Source organism: Synchiropus splendidus, chromosome 5 (genome assembly GCF_027744825.2).
Source record: "Synchiropus splendidus isolate RoL2022-P1 chromosome 5, RoL_Sspl_1.0, whole genome shotgun sequence".
NCBI lineage: Eukaryota > Metazoa > Chordata > Actinopteri > Syngnathiformes > Callionymidae > Synchiropus > Synchiropus splendidus.
In genome coordinates, this window is record NC_071338.1 from 30,408,831 (window position 1) to 30,429,035 (window position 20,205).

General features: G+C 42.1%; 1 protein-coding gene across 2 annotated transcripts; it reads left to right on the forward strand.

Moving 5' to 3' along the window:
- The first annotated feature begins 3,642 nt into the window (after window positions 1-3,642).
- On the forward strand, window positions 3,643-19,189 carry LOC128759475 (AN1-type zinc finger protein 3-like). Of its 2 annotated transcripts, none has more exons than XM_053866456.1 (6): window positions 3,643-3,996; window positions 7,722-7,762; window positions 9,032-9,217; window positions 10,951-11,019; window positions 14,048-14,257; window positions 17,328-19,189. In XM_053866456.1, the coding sequence occupies exons 1-6, from the start codon at window positions 3,914-3,916 to the stop codon at window positions 17,480-17,482; spliced, it is 744 nt and encodes a 247-aa protein (XP_053722431.1). In that variant the 5' UTR covers window positions 3,643-3,913; the 3' UTR covers window positions 17,483-19,189. The 2 variants fall into 2 exon arrangements, with proteins under 2 accessions (XP_053722431.1, XP_053722432.1); XM_053866457.1 differs by having other exon boundaries at window positions 10,954-11,019.
- Window positions 19,190-20,205: the final 1,016 nt, after the last annotated feature.

The following is a 20,205-nucleotide window of genomic DNA, read 5'->3' on the forward strand; positions in this document are numbered from 1 at the left end:
AGATCCCCAGTGGCACAAATTGTTTCCCCCTGTAGTGGCTGTCGTGAAGTGAAGGACAATTTTCCACCCGGTGTCTTTCAGAGTGACGGTGGAAAGGTCAAGATGGATGTTGAAGTCAAACTGAGGCCTCGTGTCAGCGAGCGCTCTGGCTGTACTATTCTGGGATCCAGCTGAATTTACGAACCCCCGTTTGATCCGGGGTCTAATTAATTCCTTAAGTTCTCGTGTTTATAGCCGAAGAGGAGAGCGGGTGTGTGGCGTGTAAGCAGTGGGGATCAGTCTTTGAAGTGGAGTTCGGTAAGTCTCTGGAGGACTTGCCGGCCCGAGGCTGGACTCCGGCTGTGTGGAGGGAAGCAACGACCGCTTCCTCATCTCCGCAATTACGGTGGGGTCCTGCTTGCCACATGACCATTAATTCCGAACACGCCATCGTAAAGAAGAACATGGATGGACCTAAACAGCGAAATGCTGCCACCATCTGTCTCGTTCGTGCTCGACGTCATGCTACCGGCGCGGTAAGAGGCGTTTCAATTCTCAGTGGTACCTTCTCGCTTCCTAGCGAGGAAGCAAATACTCTGTCAGCAATCTTTCTTCATTTAACCCGCGGCCCAACGTCCCAGAGAGGTTACCCCTCGATCGGTCTCACAGATGGAGACACCATCTGTGGGTGAAGAGGTTTGTTGGATTTGGGAACAAGACCAGTGCTGTTTGATTGCTTCGTTGCTATGCATTTTTATTTTTTACAATTTTACAAGTTGTCAGGGAAGTTTTTACCTCCACCTAACAAGCACACACACCAAGAATATGGTCGTTGGCGCACTGAAGAGCTCACCGCAGCGCCTCTCTTTTGAGGACAAAAAGGGTTGTATAACAAGTCACATGATCAATTACACAGCATTTCTTATATTCTTACTTGATAACATTCAAATGAGTGATCAAGAAAAGGCAGGTGAATAACTAAGGCAGATCAATATTCAAAGTAGATAAGTAATCTACTGTTCTTTTGCTGACATCTGGGTGAGTCAGGCGTGACCCACTTCTCTTGTCAGTGAGATTTGATAACTAAAGAAAAACATTTTGTTCTTCACACAAAGGAAATTTACATCCAATTCCCGAGCTCAGCATGTAGTGATGAGAACCTTTCCAGAAACAAGTGGTTTTTCACCTGCCTGAAGACCTGCACACCTCCTCTTCCTGGGAGTCACTGATGTTCTCAGATACCTTCCAATGACAGTTGCAGCAAGGCATCAAATGGGGATGGAGACTTGAGCAGGGGTGTCCAAACTGGTCTTCAAAGGGCCAGGTTTTCGTTCCAACCCACATAGCACACACAGCTTCACCAGTCAGGTCTCTGAAGATTGTATTCAGTCTGGCATTGCCTGTTTCAGTTGACACCTGATTGGTTAAACTGTGTACGCTTGATTGGTTGGAACAGAAACCTGCAGCACCCTGGCCCTTTGAGGACCAGTTTGGACACCCCTGGACTAGAGGGATACCTCTGTAACGGCTGATGGATCCACATTGGTTTGGTGAAGATAAATCAGTTTTTTTCGGATGCTCATCTTCCAGTTCAGGTCTTGGGTGAGGAGTCCATAAAAATGATCAGGTGGATGATGAATGCCAGGTGTTGCTTACCTGAGGTCCACCACTGAATTTCCCGTACCCACATAGTGTTCTGAACCTGAAATTTCCTTGCTGCTGACTCATCACTTTCCCTGTGCTACAACTACTGCTCTTCAAAACTGCAAGATGGAATTCATATCAGACCTTGAGGCCACAAGCAGCCCTTCATTCTAACTAGGTCAAATTGTCTTAGGTTTTGAACGTTCTATTTGGGTTTGATGGCCTACTTTAATGTGTACTCAAAACTCAATGTTTGCATTTATTTGTTGTCCATGAGACCACTCTTTTAGAGACATTTATTACTTGTTATTGATCGGTGTGCAGTGTGCTGTTAGTCAAGTTTGGTGCGAGGGCTACCTGACAAAGCTAAGGTGTTGCAAGCAGGGCTGCCAACACTCCCATAAACACATAGTCACATGACTTTGCAGGAGTATAGTGGCTAGTTTACATCCTCTTGAGTAACAAGGTTGCCTGTTTGCTTCCGCTGTATGTTGCATGGCATTTTTAAAAAAACTCAAACTCAATAACAAAGCCATTTATTGTGTCTTTTTTTTAACAACCAACCAACCAACAAAAAATATCCTAATAAAACATATCAACTTCTCTCAATACCGGTTTAGTTAACTACTGAATCCCGCCTTCAATACCTGGTCCTCCTCCTTCTGCCACTGGGGCAACATTGGACCCACCTCTTTTTGGATGAAAAATGAGACTTTTGTTCTCAGCAGTTGATGTTAATTAGCTCAACAAAACAAATCGTCCCATTTCAAGGTATGGAGGGGGGATACACATGTTGGAAAAGACTGTTTGAATAAATCGATTCGGCTGTTCTGGTTTTCATGTGTAGTTTATTTAAATAATGATTGATTCCTCAGGAGCCAAGGCATGGCCGCTGCCATACCCAATTGACGCCCCTCAGGACCGCCAACAAAAGCTTCCGAATTATACCTATAAAACTTGCACTGATGGATTAATACAGATCTGAAACGCTCACAACATCAATGAGTGTTCTGCTTTATAGCACTGCAAAGTTCACTGTGCTTTAATCCATGGTTAAAATATCAGTTATGACTCAACAATCATACAGTATTTAGTGCTAAAAACATTTGGTCCTTGAAGGACAAAGGATTTGATGGCATTGGAAAAATATGTTTCTGTCTTTACTGCATACATATATTTTATCATTAAGTATATTTTGCAACACAATTTGCCTCCTATAACTATTTCTTCCCTTTTTCTTATGCATATGTATATGCAATGCATATTATCCCTCTTTATACTTTGAATTACTTAGGTTACGTTCCAGTAAATAATTACATAAAATATATAATATAATACAAGAGTCAAGCAAGTCAGCCATTTTGTCGACCTAGCTGAATGTAACTTGTAATTACAAATTTATCTTCATGAGTAAATGACATTTGGTTATTACTAAGACCTCAAACACACAGTTAAACCTGTTTAAAAATGGATTGAATCTGTAGAAATGTAGTTTTTTTTTAATGATCTTCCTAAAACCCTGCTGCCCCCTCACAACAATGCATTGCCATTGCTATGATCAAACCATTCATATAATATTCACAACATATTTTGTGAATGACTCACACTCGATTATCATTACCTGAGTTCTAAATGACAAAGTCTACATTTCGATAATAAAGGGATAAGTCAAACAGTGGCGTTGATTTAGGCTTAAAAACAGTTCAGTTAAAAAAAACAGCAAAATGAAGTTTGATTTACGAGCTCACCAATAAGATGCTCATTTCGGGGGGTTTAAACTTGAAAACGTGGAGTAATGGTCTTCATGGTTGTGTGTGGACCATACCATGTCAACATAGCGTTTTAAACGGAATCACATACGTTTTAATACCCTTTTGATCAACTAAATATGCAATCGAATGCTCGGGATTGTCATTATAAAATCTATTTTTATCGTGATAACAGAATTTATTTTTTGTTGTTTTTTGTTGTCCTTTGTGAATCAACTCCCCCCGCGTGCGTTAGTGGGTTGTTCCTCACTCCAGCTGATCGGCCCAGGAATCCCCGGTGGTTCCGTCCGTCGTTGGCTTTGACGGTTCGGTGTCTCACAGTCGCTAAACTGCCCGAATCCTTCGCACACAGGGGCCGCTCGTGTCGGCGAATCGCTCCCCGAACAGATAAACTCGAGAAGAATCGCCTGTCGGCCGTGGATGTTGATTCGCAGCCGTGTTGGATCGAAAGGCAAACAGAAGGCCCTCACTCCATCCCCGGATTCACCTGCTTCGCCCGCAGCCTGACAACCAGCGCCGACATGGGGGACACCGGGAGCGAAGGCAGCAAGCCTCCGAGTAACGTTAACGTCGTGCCACCGCGCTGTCCGTGTGGCTTTTGGGGGTAAGACACCGAGAAATGTCGCAACTTTTACCGTTAGCTCTGGCGTTAGCCGTTAGCATCGGCGGCTGAAGCAGGACTTCGGTGTTGTCGCCCCCTCCCCATTGTTTTGTAGCATTAGCCGTTAGCCGCGTTAGCATTCTGGTGAGGAGAAAGTGATCATTTCTTTAGTCATCCCCGTGCCTGCACGGCCGTTCTTGATAGTGCAGCGTATTTGAATGACCATCACTTTACACATGATTTGTTCGAACAAGTTGTATTCTGAAGTGTCCGCCAGCAACTGGTATGTGTGAGGCTGCTAATTAATCTGTTCCAATCCATTTTTCCCTGGAAGTGCTTTGGCTTTTCAGGGCAGGGCTCGTCCTCCCAACTAATGCTCCCCTTTTTTGACTGAAGTCCTGCTTCACTTCACATCCATTATGGTCTTGTTAACTATGTATTTAATAGGTAATTTCAATTTACAAATCAAACATGGTCTCGAGCAATTGCTGTCCATTATCTGTGGTATACATCACAATGAGCACTTCGTAGTTTTGAGGCCTCGGTTCTCACTTGAATGAACTATCGGGATCCTGTTTTTCAGGGTGTCCTAGTTTTCTTTGAGAGTTGTACATATTTGGTATTCAATTTTCCTGTTAACTCCTGATGTTTACCTCCATTCTATGCACCCTTTACCCGACAGATTGTGTCACTGTTAAGCCTTTTTTAAATGTTGTCTAGTGAAGAAAGTGGAGTTTTTTTATTGGGCCGTGTGTAAAATGATGAACTTTGCATTTACAGGTTGATGAACCCTCACTTTCGTGTGATAGTGCTGCAAGTGGTCATTAGAAAACTAGTTATATTACAACCGTATTGACAGTCAACAAGTCACTACTAACTCAGTGATTAGTCAACTTGTCGGCACATGATATGTGTGTGGGTTGACAAACACATGACTTGTCTGACTGTAGAGTTTGCCAAGTGTTCAGTGAAGTTAACATTTTAATTGCTCAAAATGTGGTTTGTTTTCCTGATGGTCCTCATCGTCTCGGTGCCTCAGCAGCTGGCGACTAATTGATAAGTTGATTATAGTCGATGATTTGTTGCAGCACTAGCTTTCTGTTGAGCTGAGAGGCTCTGACAAAGGTTCATGCTTGTCCTGAATCACTGAATTGGAGCGGGGTGTCATCATATTGAGACCAATAAAGAGACGCTAAAGTTAGACCAGTGCACGTTTATTTCCAGACCAGCATATGTGTAGCTGACTGTAAAGACATTTTGGTGGTTGTGTGGAGCTCTCGTGGCCTTGTGTGATGGGTGGCATTTCCATTTCATGTTTTTTTTTTCTAGAACTAGTCACGATGACATGTTTCCTTTTATTAATTGGAACTTGGTGCAGGAAAGAGATGTGAGTAACCCTTGGAACAAAGTGAAGTAAAATGTCTCTTAAGGAAGTAAACATGCTCCAGGCACGTAATCCAAATGTAATGTTATAAGCAGAGTCTGTTATTTTGGTGCTCAGCTACTCTTGTGGCAAGATTAAAATTAGATTTGTTAAATGCAGGTAATATTTGGCTTTCACAATAGCTCACGGGACTCAAGTTGATTGCCTTATAAAGGTCTTGTCAAGACTGATAGTGTTTTCTTTTCATAGATTCATCTGATGTTTGTGTGTAGCGGTGATAAAAAGTCATTGAATGCAAGTGTTTTGGGGGAAACATTTTATCTGAATCTTTCCCTGCGAACCCATTAGAGCCAGGTTTTTGCTGTCAGCAGTGTTTATGTTAACAAAGCTCCATTAAAGAAACATGCCTGAGCCATCCCAGCCTTTATGACTCACTGTCGCTCAAACTGAATCTCGAAGGTGCCCAAGCCTTTCTTCCTGTCTGCACCAGTCAGATTTCATTAGGATCAACAACTGCCAACTTTTAGACTGATTGTGTTGTTGGTTTGAACTTCCTTCAGCTTAAGAATTGGCCACGTTTTCTTGCACATGTTTGCTCACTGCTTTTTGGGTTCTTTGATAGATGTTTGATTTTATTAAGGGGAATGACGATTAGCCGACTGCTATTGTTCACACTATTGTTCAGTCTTGCTGTGTTGATTGTATTTCTTAATACAGACTTCAAAAACAAAGGTATTCCACAATGTGATCCTGATAGTCATACTCTCCAAAGGTATTTTAAATAAAGTGTGCGATTGATTTTGTGAAGTCTTGGGTAAGTTTCACAGTTACACACAGAGATTTTACTTCACATGAACATATTCTTTTGTATTTCTCTACTAAGTTTCTAACTAAACTAAACTTCTGTTGACATTTATTTTTTAACACAAGAATACAACTGAGGAACCTAAAAGAATGGTAGTTGTCTTGAACTTTATGTGTTGTATGAGTGATTCATCAATTCAATGACCTTTATATTTTGATAGCAGCATACTGATGGATTCACTCAAGGTGGAGTTTCATTGTCATTACTGGGTTTATTGAAATGATAGCACAGACCAATTGTGGCTTCAAACAAGGAGTTAACTGTTCTTTTAGCTTTTCTGCTGCGCATAACAATGGAGGAGGGCACGTTCCTCTTTAACCTTGCTTTCCAGCTCGTGGAAAGGAGTTGTCCATTCTTACTCTTTGACACTTAAGTAGACCTGTTGCTTCTTCATGGAGTGAAGTAATGAAAATGTAGTTGGGTCTTCCGGCAAGTTCCTTAATGGTTTACCGAGCACTGCTTTCATAAGGCCATAAAGAACCTGTGAAGTGACAGATTCTTAAATGAAATAAATGCTGTTCCTGACTAAGATAATGATAGTTTAGTTGTTTTCTGGTCAGTTCAACACTTTAATGCAGAATGGCAGAAGAGGCGACTTGTCAAACTCAACACCTCCAGTTTTGACCTTGAGTGAAGAAAAAGTCACTGTTTCTCTCAGATTAATTGGATAAGATTATTAGGAGCACAGTAAAGGAACTTTGGGTATAACTCTAAGGATCATATGTTAAATAATAATGTAGATTTTTCCACCCTTGTTAATATATCTTGGAAGACATGCATGTAGTGTGTGCTGTAACAAGCCCACCATGACATGTATAACTATTTGTGATATTGTTTTACCGTGACATGTATATGTCTCAACTTAATAAGAAGGTTTCGGGAGGGTCATTGGCAATCGCTGGTAAAAAAGTGAATGGACCGTGTTGATTGAGAACAGATTGGATTTGCATCCCAGAGGAGCTCTATCGAGACTGCAGTGATCAGAGTCAGTCATAGAGAATTTTTCAGGAATCGTTGATAGCGTCGTGACCTTCATGACTTAGTCAGAGGTGAGCTGTATGATGAGGAAGGAAGCGTGATGACAACCTTTCTAATGCCAGTTAGCAGTTCAGGGCGACAAATGTTGTGTTCTCCCTTTAAATGGTTTTCAACCAGATCTGACTGCTGACTTAAGCACAGACTACTTACAAGTTGAATCCCCACAAGCTTCCAATGAACAGATTACGACTGAGTAATTGGGTAGGACGACTGTTGGAAAGGAAATTAAGGGAATCAGGTCTGAAGCGGTCCAGAACCATCTGCTGTGATTGAGCTGATGACCTCTCAATGCTCAAATCTGATATTTAAAAAGATAAAGTCTTGCTCAGACGGTACCACGAGCATTGCTAATAATTATGTTGAGAAGTGTCAAATTCTGGTCATGGTAACTGATGGGTGAGTAAAAAACTAATCCGTCCTCTTTCTGATTTTTTTTCCCAGGTCGAGCAAAACCATGAATTTGTGCTCCAAATGTTTTGCAGGTAAGTTCTGAGACTTTTTTTTTTTGTTAATTTTTGTTTTGTAAATGACAATTCTACGATAAAAGATGCTGACAAGACTGTCCATCCAGGATTTCACTGACTTTTTTAATTGAATCTTGCCGCAACAATGCCAGATTCTGCAGCCTTTTTTATTGCAGTGTAAGTTGTGATCATTTAAAAAAAAGCTCCAGGGTGATATTTCAAATGCAAAGACCAAACACACAAAATACATTACATTATTTATACTTGCTAAACAAAATAATTATGATAAATCCATCTTCGTCATGATTTTGTTCAGTGAGTTGTTTAATAGTTTCGTAGTTTAGTGTGTAGTGAGGGCTCTTTGTTTTGTTCCGGAGCTCCTCACTAGAGTGGCGACTGAACAGACATTTGGATGGGATGAGATGTAAAGGTGGGGAATGTTTGTGTGTGTTATTAGTACAACCAATTAAAACAGTAACTGTTGATTCAGAATGTAGTTTGTCAGAAATGGCCTGGAGAGAGATGGATCTGGTTCTCAGCCATGTCTGTTTACGTCCACCCCATATACAGGTAGTGTTCTGGTGACACCGCGGTGCACTAGCGAGTTCTGCTTTGTACTTCTGTCTATTGTACATTCATATCTTGGGAATTTGGACATGGGATTTATAAATGGATTCAGAATGGTTGTTGTCCGAATCGTGACCCTTGGCAGCAATATTTGTGGGCAAATGTGAGCGTTTTTCGCCGCACATAACTTCATCTCAACAAGGAGGGTCTGGAATATGAAGACACACATGCCGCGTAGAGTGGTGGGCGAAAGGAGTCTAAAGTGATTGGTTTTGGCTTCATCCATTGATAAGTATCATTGAAAGAATTGAAAGAACCGTTGTTAACATGGTGGATAGATTCTCCTCCAGGGATGAATGTCTGGTCATCCAGGACGAGCTTGTTCTCAATACAAAGGAGTGCCCATGAAAATGATTCAGCTCCGCTCAGGAAGCCTACTGGCTAGAAGTTCTTGGAATGCCTAACTAAATAACAGAGCAAAAATCATAGACAGGAAGAGACTTATTTTAAAAAAATGAAATAACATGAAAAAACATGAAAATGCTGATTTTTGCTCAGTTGTTCTGTGGGCCCCAGCCTGACAAAAAACAAAACAAAACAAAACAAAGCAAAGATTGATGCTGTCATGAAATAGTTATGTAAAGTAATGCTCTGGTATTATATCATGGTATTACGACCTCTTAAAATGGAACAAATAACCAATTTTGTTTTCTCTTCCAGACGTCCAAAAGAAACAACCAGTTGATGATTGTGCCCCGAAACCTTCCACCAGCTCCAGCAGTAGCCAAACAGACATCTTCTGTAATGAACCAAACAGCAACAACAACAACAGCAGCAGCTGTCAGACACTAGCAACACCGGAGGAGCCAGAAGACTCGGGAGCCACCTCTCGACCCGCTCAGGACGGTAAGCAAGTGACACCAGAATCGTTCATTTTTACCATGCATGGTGTAAACTTGTTGTCCCTGTTTTTCTTCTATTATGTTGTCCACTCACTGAAAACCTGAAATCATATTACACATCACACATTTTTACCGCAATTCTTGACCACACTCTTTGTAGAAGAAACAGAACAAAAGATGGACTCACTGCCGAAGGAAAGTCTGGCTATATTTGTCCCCGCGGCACAGATAAAGAGAATGATGGCAAAGGGTATCTATTGAGACATGGAGCTTTTAAGAGGACACCTGCAATTTCCAGGGCGACTGTCAACACAATGCACCAACAAGGTTATTTGTTGAGGCCATTTCGGAGCAGGACAATAAAAGTGCAGAAGAGTGAAAATGTCAACTCCCCTCAGGAACAGGAGCTGAAGGTTCCTCTGTAGTTAATACAATCACAGATAAATATGATTGTTATTCATGGAGAGTACAGTATGAAATGAACGCTGCGTCGAAGAGTCCTTTGTCTCTGAGCGGTCCGACCGCAGACGTCTATCACAGCCCGACATTACAGAGGAAAAAAAGAGAGGCGAACCTTGGCTGTTCATCAGGTGAAATTGAAAGTATGCTAGCAAATACTTTTAGACTTTCCTACAGCCTCTTCCCTCAGGCTGCTACAATTACAGCCAATATATATGCACCCTGATCTTCCAGAGCAGCTCTTTCCAGCTGTCTGATCAGGTGGGTGTTTGACTTGAAGAAACTTTTGCACTTATTTCAGACGCTCTGTTGAATAATTCATTATTCTTTTACTCATCTTGGCATGCATTTACAAGAAGAGCTTCGAATATACAGTAAAGATCTACTTACTGATAAGAAATTCCTCATTTAGCCTCAAATCCCATCATGATGAGATCTGGGTCCCTTCTGTTTGTCCCTGACTTCAAACAATTAACTAATGTTAGAAGTGAGGATGTGGACTTCTCTTTTTTAGCAGCCAACTCTCAACTGGTTCATGTATTTAAATTCATGGTGAAGTTTGATGAAAAAAGTCCAAATCATTTACCAGTTTAATTAGTTCATCACAATTAATTGCAGATTTTTCTATACCAATGCAATATTTGGATCCAGAATGATGAATGTTAAGTCCCCATTAAGGGAAGGACGAAGGCGATCTAAAACATCAGGCAGGTAGTGCTGCTGTGGTGCAGCTTACCTAATGTTCTTTTTTTAAACTTCTATTTAGTCTCCTTCATAATGGGTGTTTTGGTGATGACATCACATTGTTTAATGCCGATGGAATTTGTGCAGTGTAAAAGAACTATTGTGAAAGGTCCTTGGAAGTATTTGATGTGGTTCCTGCTGTCCCAGAGATTCTCGGAATGATTTAATGTGTGATATCGGTCTATGAACGAAGGACGGTGATCAAATGTGAAAGCAACTTTTGTCTCCCATCAAAGCCTCAGTCTATGGGATCTTCTGGGGCTGGATGAAGTCTCCATTGTCTAGTCATAATGTGCTTGAGGCAAATGAAGCTATTATTGCTGTGTTATTGGTATAATGCACACTGGAAAGAGTCTTTCTACATTTTTAATGTTGATGTTACATCTTAGTTTACATTTCCAGTTTATATTACATGTATATTTGTGTTGTCCATTCAGAATGATCCTTGGCCATAGTGCTTTCCGATCGAACCAATGCATAGTCTGTTTTCAATTGAAATGTCCTTCCAATTCATGACTTTTTTTCTGCTTCTAGAAGTTTCCAGCACAGACACTGTGGTCTTCAGTCCTCTCTCCACTCCCACAAAACGCTCCTATGAGTCTGGTAGGTCTTTGCTCTTACACCACTGCTCATAATTGGGTTTTGCTCTGGACGGCAGTCTCATGACAGCCCAAGTATTTGCCCTGGCAGACCCAGAAGCATCAGCCTCGATGGATTAATTCACAGCAGACAAGCTAATTGGTCTGGCGAGGGTTAGCACATCGATGGTTGGGCCGAGGATGTAAAGGCAATCAGGATGTTATCTAACTCAATCTAAACTCTTGGGGGGTGTGGTTGCCCTCCAAAGACTGGTCTACAGAGATTACATCTTTCTGGTTGTTAGCACTGAGTTCTGGCATGTTGTTGGTCATGATTCGAGCAGGTCACTGATGAGCTTCAGTATGATGAAGTCAATGTGTTATATGTGTTATTTTGATTGAGAACTAAATAAGATAAATGCTTTCTAAAATGACTAAAGTGTACAACTGTTAAATGTAAGTCACAAAAGAAACAAAAGATATGATGAAAACATGCTTTTAATATTAGCAATAATCGCAGTTAAAATGTATAAATGTCCTAATTATTTACCCACAGAAAAAATACTTTTTAATGTAAGATTATTAAACTAGAATGAAGTGTAAGGTAGGAAACAGGGGTGGCATTCCTCTCAATGGTTTTCACCTCTGTGTTTTGCCTTATCTGTCCAACACTCATGTTTGTATGTATTCACTGTGAAGCTTCTCGCATCCACGCACGACGTGACACAACTGTAGACTCGGCAGAGGCGAGGAGCGGTGTGTGAACACGCCGATCCCTCGTCTAATGCTGTGGGGTCATGCGAGCAGCGTGCTGCGACATCACCATTCACACGTTGAAGTGCTTTAGAGAAGACTACAGAAGACAGCATACACATTTATATGATGTTTTCTTCTTTAGCATTGTGATATCTTGTTCAACGGCAGTTTTTTAGTTTTTATTTTTCACAAAATATTTGTAATTTTGTTGGTTTTAATAGCAAAAGACCATTTTTAAACTGTTCTCAGCTGAAGCCATTAAAAAAATATATTTTCTGACTTCAAGTTTGTTGTTTGTTTCTATAGTATTTTTTCGAGTTTTATTTTTTATTCATTTATCAGCATTTTTTGCATTTGCAACTCCCCAATCAACCGATATACAGAACCTTTGCTTGACTCCTGCAACCTAAAGGTGATGGGCGACAGATTATGAATGACTTAATTATTGTGGTTTTATTTCTTGCCTGTGTTTTTAATCAGGTATTTTGGTTTTTCTAATTGATGCAGAGGGTTAGGATTTTAGAACTCCAGGGTAGTGTTATTAATGTAAAGTGTGATAGTAGGAAAGTGGAATGACAGATGGTCCCCAACTTTAACGGTAAACTTAACAGTTGAGAATTGTATTTGAAGTGCCACCTAAGGCACCAAAATATGTTTCTGCTGTCGTCCATACTGTTTACTGCCTAATTTGTATAGAACAAATATGCCTCTTTTTTCCGGCCAACCCATGGGGTCAGTACAGCACCGCTAAATAAATCCGACACGTTTTGCTTCAGTTTTCTTGTCCAGGTGTTCACCACATATTCCATCTTGTTTTCTGTCGTAAATTGGCTGCTGAGCTTTAACAGGATGAGTGGGATACAAGAGTGGAGGACCTGCATATATAGACACACATACACATGCACACACAAGCAGGGATCGATGGTGCAGAGTCGGGGAATCTGCCTGCTCTGCTTGGCCTAGTTCTCAGAGATTTATCGAGCGCTGATCTGCATCCGGCCGGGCCAGAGGGGAGAAAAAAAGTCGGCAGGATTGATGAGAAAAGCCGAGTTTACATTCTTGCTGACCAGCTGAAGTCACCACAGGTACACGGTCCTCTGGTGTCAGGTGCTTGGAAGGTTGTAATCCAATACCTGGGATCCATTAATCTATAAAAACACTGTTTATTTGAAAGGACGAGGATTTTTTTTCTTCCTCGGGATCCAGGTCACTGCCATCAGTATGCCGCTCTCCCTCTGCAGCAGTCCTCACCAGATCATACACAGTGTCCTAATATGTTAAATGATAGTTTTTACAGAGCCAGTTATTTAGCGGCTTGATGGCTTCTTTAGAAATTCTTGTCAAAGCTGCCATCGTCATAACGCAGGCAGCAAATTCTGTTCGCCATATTCTAACGACTGGGTATTAAAGTAGAGTATTAAAAGGTGGTAAAGATTTGGCCGGAACTCTAGGTGGGGATTAATAATAGAAATCCAATTCTGGGAGCTGCTCCTCCGTATATCTGAAGTAAGACTTATCTGAATTATTAATGGCCGGCAATCGCAGTATTTATAGCATGAAGGGGTGATGACGGGGCAAGTCGGTGGAGTTTAACAGAAGACGCAAGACGAGGTTCAATTTTGAAATCTACCTGCTGTTAGTAGAGGTGGCGGCTGCCTGACATGGTTCGAAAATGTGTCCTGTGGCAGCCTTTACTTTCAGCTTTCACTGTGAACTATGCAGTTGATACTTACTTCAGCAGAGATTTCTGATCACTGCTAGATCTCTGGTCCGTCTGACTCATTCTGCGCTACACTGGGTTTTTAGGCAGATTGTTGGGTGGTCAGGTTAAACCGAACAAGGCGCAGAACTAGAGCCTCATGGATCAACAATACTCATTATGTTGACACAATAACTGTGCGATATGAGGCAACAGATAAAGCTCATTGTTCAGTTTTTGACAAAAAGACCGCAGCGAAGTGAAAGTACGTTTTTTTTTAAACTGCTGCTTCTGTCCTCTCAGAGTGTGCAGTGCTGCCTCCCCCCTCACAGACCTGGCATCTTTTCACAGGAAGTTGAGCTGTCGTGGCTCTAAACTACGCCGCTCCTCTTTCAGCGAAATAATTGTCAGCTCTGGCAGCCACATTGCAGTCTGACCGCTGCACATTAAACCCAGAGACACCTCACACTCCCTGCTTTTTGAGACAAATCCAAACATGTCACTTTAAAATGCAGAGCTAAATTTATATCTGGAGTTGCAAGGAGCGCTGCCTGCCCCGTCCTGCCGTCTCATTTCCCGTCTGTCGATGTGTCCTCAGCCTCCGAGTCTGAAAGTGACGTCTCCCCGGCGAAGCAGGCGCGAGTCGCGGAGCTGCCAGAAGGTGAAGAGTCGTCGTCCTCGTCCTCAACGTCTGCTTCATCGTCATCCTCGTCTCGCAGCGGCTCGAAACAGCGGAGCCGCAAACGTTGCCATCGATGCCAAACCAAACTGGAGCTGGTGCAGCAAGAGCTGGGCTCCTGTCGCTGCGGTAGGATGACACATATACATAAATAATGACGATATAGGGATGTTTATTTTTAAACGCTGCTCATCTAATATAATAAGGTCTAAAATTGAGAAGATGACACGTCAGTGAGAAAGTATGAGCCACCGGTTTGACGCCACTGTTGCAGCATCAACTAAAAATATTTTTCCACTCACTGAATGCTACTGAGCATCTCATAGCTCCCAGTCAAAATCTTCTTTTGTGATGAGCAAATGTCTGACTGCATTGTTTTTCTGACCATTTCCCTGAAGTGAGAGAAATGAAATGAGGAACCACTTACTGTCAACACATCCCCAGGGTTAGATTTATGATTTCAAATGGATCTGATTTTGAAAATTCAAGCGCCATCTGAAAGTAGGCACCTGGGGAACAATACCCAGCCCAAACACTGACCTGCACTGAAGTCCAGAGTTAATTAAACTGACTTTGAACAGTTGGTGGAAAAATAATGGTTTTGAATAGTGAAGATGCCTTGCAGTGATGTGCGGAATGTGTATGATGGCAGTAAAGATCTGCTCAAGGCAGTGATGTTTGATTGTCATGATGAGGGAGTGAGAAGAAAGAGACGGTGTGGGAAAACAAGTTTGTAGCAAGGTGTATGTTTTTGTCGTGTCAGAAAGTGAATTAATTCTAAGCCTAGTTTTTCAACTATTTCAAGTCCTACCATAGCAGCCTGCAAAACTGGACTATGTAAGAATTGGGTGCTGGACTTGCAATGAAAGTCTAGCAGTGGAAGATTGTTATTGTAAATAGTGTAGAGCATAATGTAACCTCATCGTGCATCTTAGTTTCAATGTTGTCAAGGTTCTTGCCATATTTTTAAGATGAAAAATCCAGCTCAAACTGTACACTGAAGTAGCTAGAAACAACTTCCAGATATTGAACATTTAACCAACTGGTGGTTGGTGACCAGCCTGTATGACTGTGGAGAGGTGCTTGGCAGGACAAAATGCTTTTGTGCTTAATAGCTACCACACTGGAGCTGACCTCTGCCTGAAGACCTTGTGGTCATGGGAGAGACCGGCATGACACCGGGCTTTAGAGTATAGCTACACGGCCTGTGTGAAAAGTCCTTGACAAAACTCTCTTCGGATATAATCGGATATAATGCAACAGTTTCCCTTCTGTTCATCAAGCATCACACTAGTGCTCTTCCAAACACCACGCCGGCTAATCTTAGCTCGGACAAATGTAGATCCTTAACACGCTGTACCATCAAAAACAGACTAGAGATGAGAAATGGACTTTCAGTCTGACTATTTAGTAAAGCTGAATGGATGAAATTGTTCTGATGAATGACCGCTTCAGTTTTCCTTTTTACACCAAACATTTTTATGCGTCATTATTGACTCACAGAAGTGTTACATAGATAGAAGAAGGGTCCAGAAAGAAGTAGTCAAGGCTATCATTGCCTGCATGTTTATATTAACTATCACATGCTCCCTCACAAAGCAGTACCAACACGTGGTAATAGAACGATGGAATATAAAATGAATACTCTCTAAAAAGTGGTTAATGGACTCGTCGCCACAATTCTTTCTGAAGTGAAGAATATTTCTAGCTCAAAATCCAATATGACTTTATTCCCTAATTATCAAATGAACATTTGATGTCTTTTCTTTGCACAGCCAGCCCTCGTTCTGCTTTCTAATCACATGGGTTTTAATTGCTCATCAGCTCACTGTCAAACGAAGCTTTTTATTATCACTCATTAAAGGCTGCGATGTTATGTGGCTTCATAAGCAAGTAACAGTGTGGGAGCTGCTCTGATGCGCACGAGCTGCAACAGTCAGTGACTGATGGGCTGATGAGGCTTCCTAAACAGTGTCCTCCATCTGGGAGCTCAGTAGGTGGCGCTCTCGCTTTTAAAATGATGTGACGAGTCACTGAAATGGCTGTTGAAATGCAAATGTTTTATAGCAGGTAGCGGCATCTATTGCGCTCAGAAAGTAAGGACTCTGTTTCAGACACTGTTTCCCAAAGCCTCATAAGTCCATGACATGTCTGTTTTTAAAGATCAACTTTAACAAAATTGATGACCAATAATGCTGAGTTAGTCAACGTGGGTGCAGGTGTGCCATTAGCTTGAATTCATTTTCCACTCTCAGATAGTGATGCGCTGATAAGGCTTCATGAAACTGCGTCCTCACTAGATGGCATTCTCTACTCATAAATCTTTGGAATGAAAATGAGGAAACAGTTTCATGAAGGCCCATCAGCCCAACACTAATGCATGGTGTCTACACCTTTCCTAACCTCAGCTTGGACACTGGGCGTAGAAGGTCTTTGTTTAGCTCTGGTTCTGACAACCCGCTTTTAGCTAGTTATGTAAAACTGGTCACTAACCACAGTAAATCAATACACTTGGTCGTAATAAAACATGAGTGAAGCAAATGGAATGACAAACTCTGATGAGCAGGGGCCCATCAGGCCGACCTCTTGTAGGAAGGCTGTAATACTGAGGACTAGAGAGCCCATGGGGCCACCAGCAGAGGCAGCAGAGAGTCGCAGCTGAGCCTGAAGTTGAACCCAGCAGTTCTGCATCAGAACACAGAAAAACGACTTTGAACTGAACACTTAGCAAAGGTTGAAATAACGGGTGCACACACCCACTTGTGCGGCACATTTTTTAGGGCCCACCCGAACAATGTTTCAAACCTGTTACATACATCTTTTGCTGTGTAAGAATTAGGTGCTGATGGTGGTGTCAATCAGCTGTTACGATTGAGTTCAAAAAACTTTAATTTACTATTTAAAATGGCTGCATCAGGTCACTTCAAATCATTGTTAACATGGATATAGTCATGTACCAGACCTTTATTTGTACTGTTTGACTGTTAAATTACCAAGAGGAAACAGAGACCAGAAACTCCCTCTCATCTTTGGATGGTATTTCATTCATTTATGCCGTACACCAAAAATGTATTGCTGCGCCTGCCTGCTTTTTGGGCACACCCCATCTCAAAATTCTATTTCAACCCGTATGCAGTTGCTAAATCTAACCGACGTCCCCCTCTCTTGCTCCCTGTTCCAACCCTCTCCCACCCTCCAGGCTACGTCTTCTGCATGCTCCACCGGCTCCCGGAGCAGCACGAGTGTATGTTCGATCACCTGGGCCGCGGTCGGCAGGAGGCGGTCCTCAAGATGGTCAAGCTGGACCGCAAAGTAGGCCGCTCCTGCCAGCGCATCGGAGAGGAATGCTCCTGAGCGTGCGCTTTTGCAAAAATCTGGAGATTGTGTCTTAGCACGAAGAGGGATTACTTTTTTTTTTTCCTTCCTGTTTTACCTGCTTATTTTCCCCCTGGACTCTTGCTGTTTGGATTCAAATGTAGACTTATCTAAAGTGATACCTTTGGCTTCTGTTCCCCCCGTGACATCCCTGCTGCTAAGATGCCTTTTGGAAAACCCTGTTATTGGAATAAGGAAATTTCGGCCTCACATTTTGTAAGCAGAGTAATGTGAGTGGACTTTTGTTGGATTAAGAGAAGAACTGTTTTCTTTTTTGTGACAAAACTGCGGAAGCCTGTGAAGAGACTCTTCTGTAAGATGGAATGACGAGCACCCTACCGTTTATAGACTTTGCTATTTACCTCAAAATCAGACTGAGCTGAGTTCCACTCTGGACTTGGTGAACAAACTCAGTTAGTCAGTGTCTTAACCCCTCGTACTCCCACCACCTCTTCTCCTAATCTGTAGACACCCGGTTTCACAATCCACCTCAGGATTTCTAATCTCCCCCGATGTTCCTTCCCCGCCCCTAGAAGTTCCAGGACCGACTCTGTGGAGATGTGTAAGTGTATCCGGAATATTCATTGTGACTCATAAGAACTGTTGTGAATCACACACACGGGCCCGGCTCCACACCGGTGGATCTGGAGGTAAAATGCAGAGGATCCGACGTCTTCCTCGTTGAGTAGTTTCCGACTTGTTCCCCACCCGTCACATGTTCCGTGTGTGCTTAGTTACCAGGACAATAATAATGTGCAAGACCTGAAAATGCTGCACCCGTGACTGATCCTCGGTGGCGGCGGCATCGTTTTTAGGTTGTTCAAAGTTCAGGTCGCACATCCTGTCTTACTTCATTTCAGTTCTCAACACTTAAGAAGGATTGTTTGTGGCACAAAGTTGGGTTTGATTCTTCAGTTCTTCACTTGTTTTTGATCTCAGATCGTGACGAACTCGTGCACCTCTTTTTTCCCCCCCCTCCTTCACTTATCGATTGCTCTACTTTATTTTCCTCCCGTTCTTTTCTTGCGTGGAAGCAGGAACGAAGCTGGTTGGGGTTGTGAATGTTTAAATCAGCTAATAAGTTATTTCCAAATATTTCCTTGTGGACTATAGAACTGTATCTTAAAAAGAAAAACCTCATTTAACCCCCCTTTTTTTGCATTTTAAATTTACTTAGTGTAGGTCATACCTGGATCATTTGTTCATTAAGTATTCAATTGAGAGCTTTCTTATTCTCGTTGCATCTTGAAACTGAAAGAAACTAAGTTCTGTACTCGAAAGACCTGTTAACCCGCTAACTAGGGTCCAGGATCTGCCCAAAAAAGTGCATTCCACTGAGATCTACTACTCTATTTTGTCAAATATTAATATAACGAAAGACAAGGCGACAGAAAGTGGATGTTTGATTGCTCTGATTTAGATCTCTTTGAAGCTTTAGACCAAGAATCTTGAATTCTGAATTAATCTGGCTTACTCAATTTGCGCAACGAATCTGGTTTTCACTTATTCGATGCCTCAATTTCATATGAAATGAACAAATGAAACCAGGACTAGTGCTGTTTTCGTTCAATTCCGTCGGAATGTTTGGGAAGACACATGGAAAATATATTTTTGTCTCTTTATGTTTTGCTTTCTACCCGCTTTTCTTTAACTGAGAGAGAATAAACTGGATTAGACGAAATAGAACGCTCTGTTGAGTGATGTGTGTCTGGTTAATTGGCCGATCTTTTGGAAGAAAGAGAGATGGGGGCGTGTCCTAATGTCACGATGAGCGTCTCGGGGGACGGCGACGCTTATTAATGCCGAGGAAATACAACACGTGTGGCGCTGATCAAAGCACCACTTCAAACGTTGGCGAGCTTCCAGCAACAGCGTCTAATCTGTTGGACTTCTCTTTGACTTTAGTGAAGCAAAACTGTTGGAAGTTGGAGATAGTTGTTGTGGAGCAGCCTTAATTGAAGTGAAAACTTTAAAGAGTTTAGGGAGCAACTGTGTGCAGTGCCTATCAGATGTTCTGCGAAGGGGCGCAGCAATTATTCCAACGTTTCCTGAACGCAGCACAAAAATGAGTGTTTCTTGGTTTCGGTGTCCTCGTAAATGGAGGCGCGTTTTTGCGGAACACGTGAACCTTGTTCTGCTGTTCCATCGCAGTCTGAAGCTGGTGTTCCTCAAGCAAGTTTACATGCCTTCCACACCATCGCCAGACTGGGCTCTGACATCCGTGTGAAGTCAGATTCTCCGACGACAGTGGGATCAGATGGTCGATGAGTGGAGGAGACTTGGCCGACTAGTTGCTGCGATAGATTGATCTACTTCTGTGGTGGCGGTGTGACGGTGACGAAAGCTTTGCCCGTCACCGTCGGACTCTCTCTGTGCGAAGAGGTCCTTGAACTAATGGCACCCTCACTTAGGGATTCACGAGAACCTCTGCTGAGAACCTAACCAATTTGTCTTTTGTGCTTTATATGCCTTTGGATATTTAGTCCAGATTCTCTTTTAAAGGTAGGAACATGAATGTAACCAGCTACATTAAAAATGAATGGCTTCTATTCAAAATACAACCATAGTACTCCACCCATATTCGCTACCCATATTAGCTTGTTTGTGTGGCTTTTTAGTGGTGGCCAACACTGCAGACTTAAGTATCGATCTGATGAGTAGTGAATGCAGCCAAATAGAAATAGGTATTCCCCTCACAAAAG

Coding starts and splice junctions, on each gene's coding strand:
- LOC128759475 (XM_053866456.1), top strand. CDS start 3,914: ATGGGGGACACCGGGAGCGAAGGCAGCAAGCCTCCGAGTAACGTTAAC. Junction 3,997..7,721: donor TGTCCGTGTGGCTTTTGGGG/GTAAGACACCGA, acceptor TTTTTTTCCCAG/GTCGAGCAAAACCATGAATT. Junction 14,258..17,327: donor GCTGGGCTCCTGTCGCTGCG/GTAGGATGACAC, acceptor CCCACCCTCCAG/GCTACGTCTTCTGCATGCTC.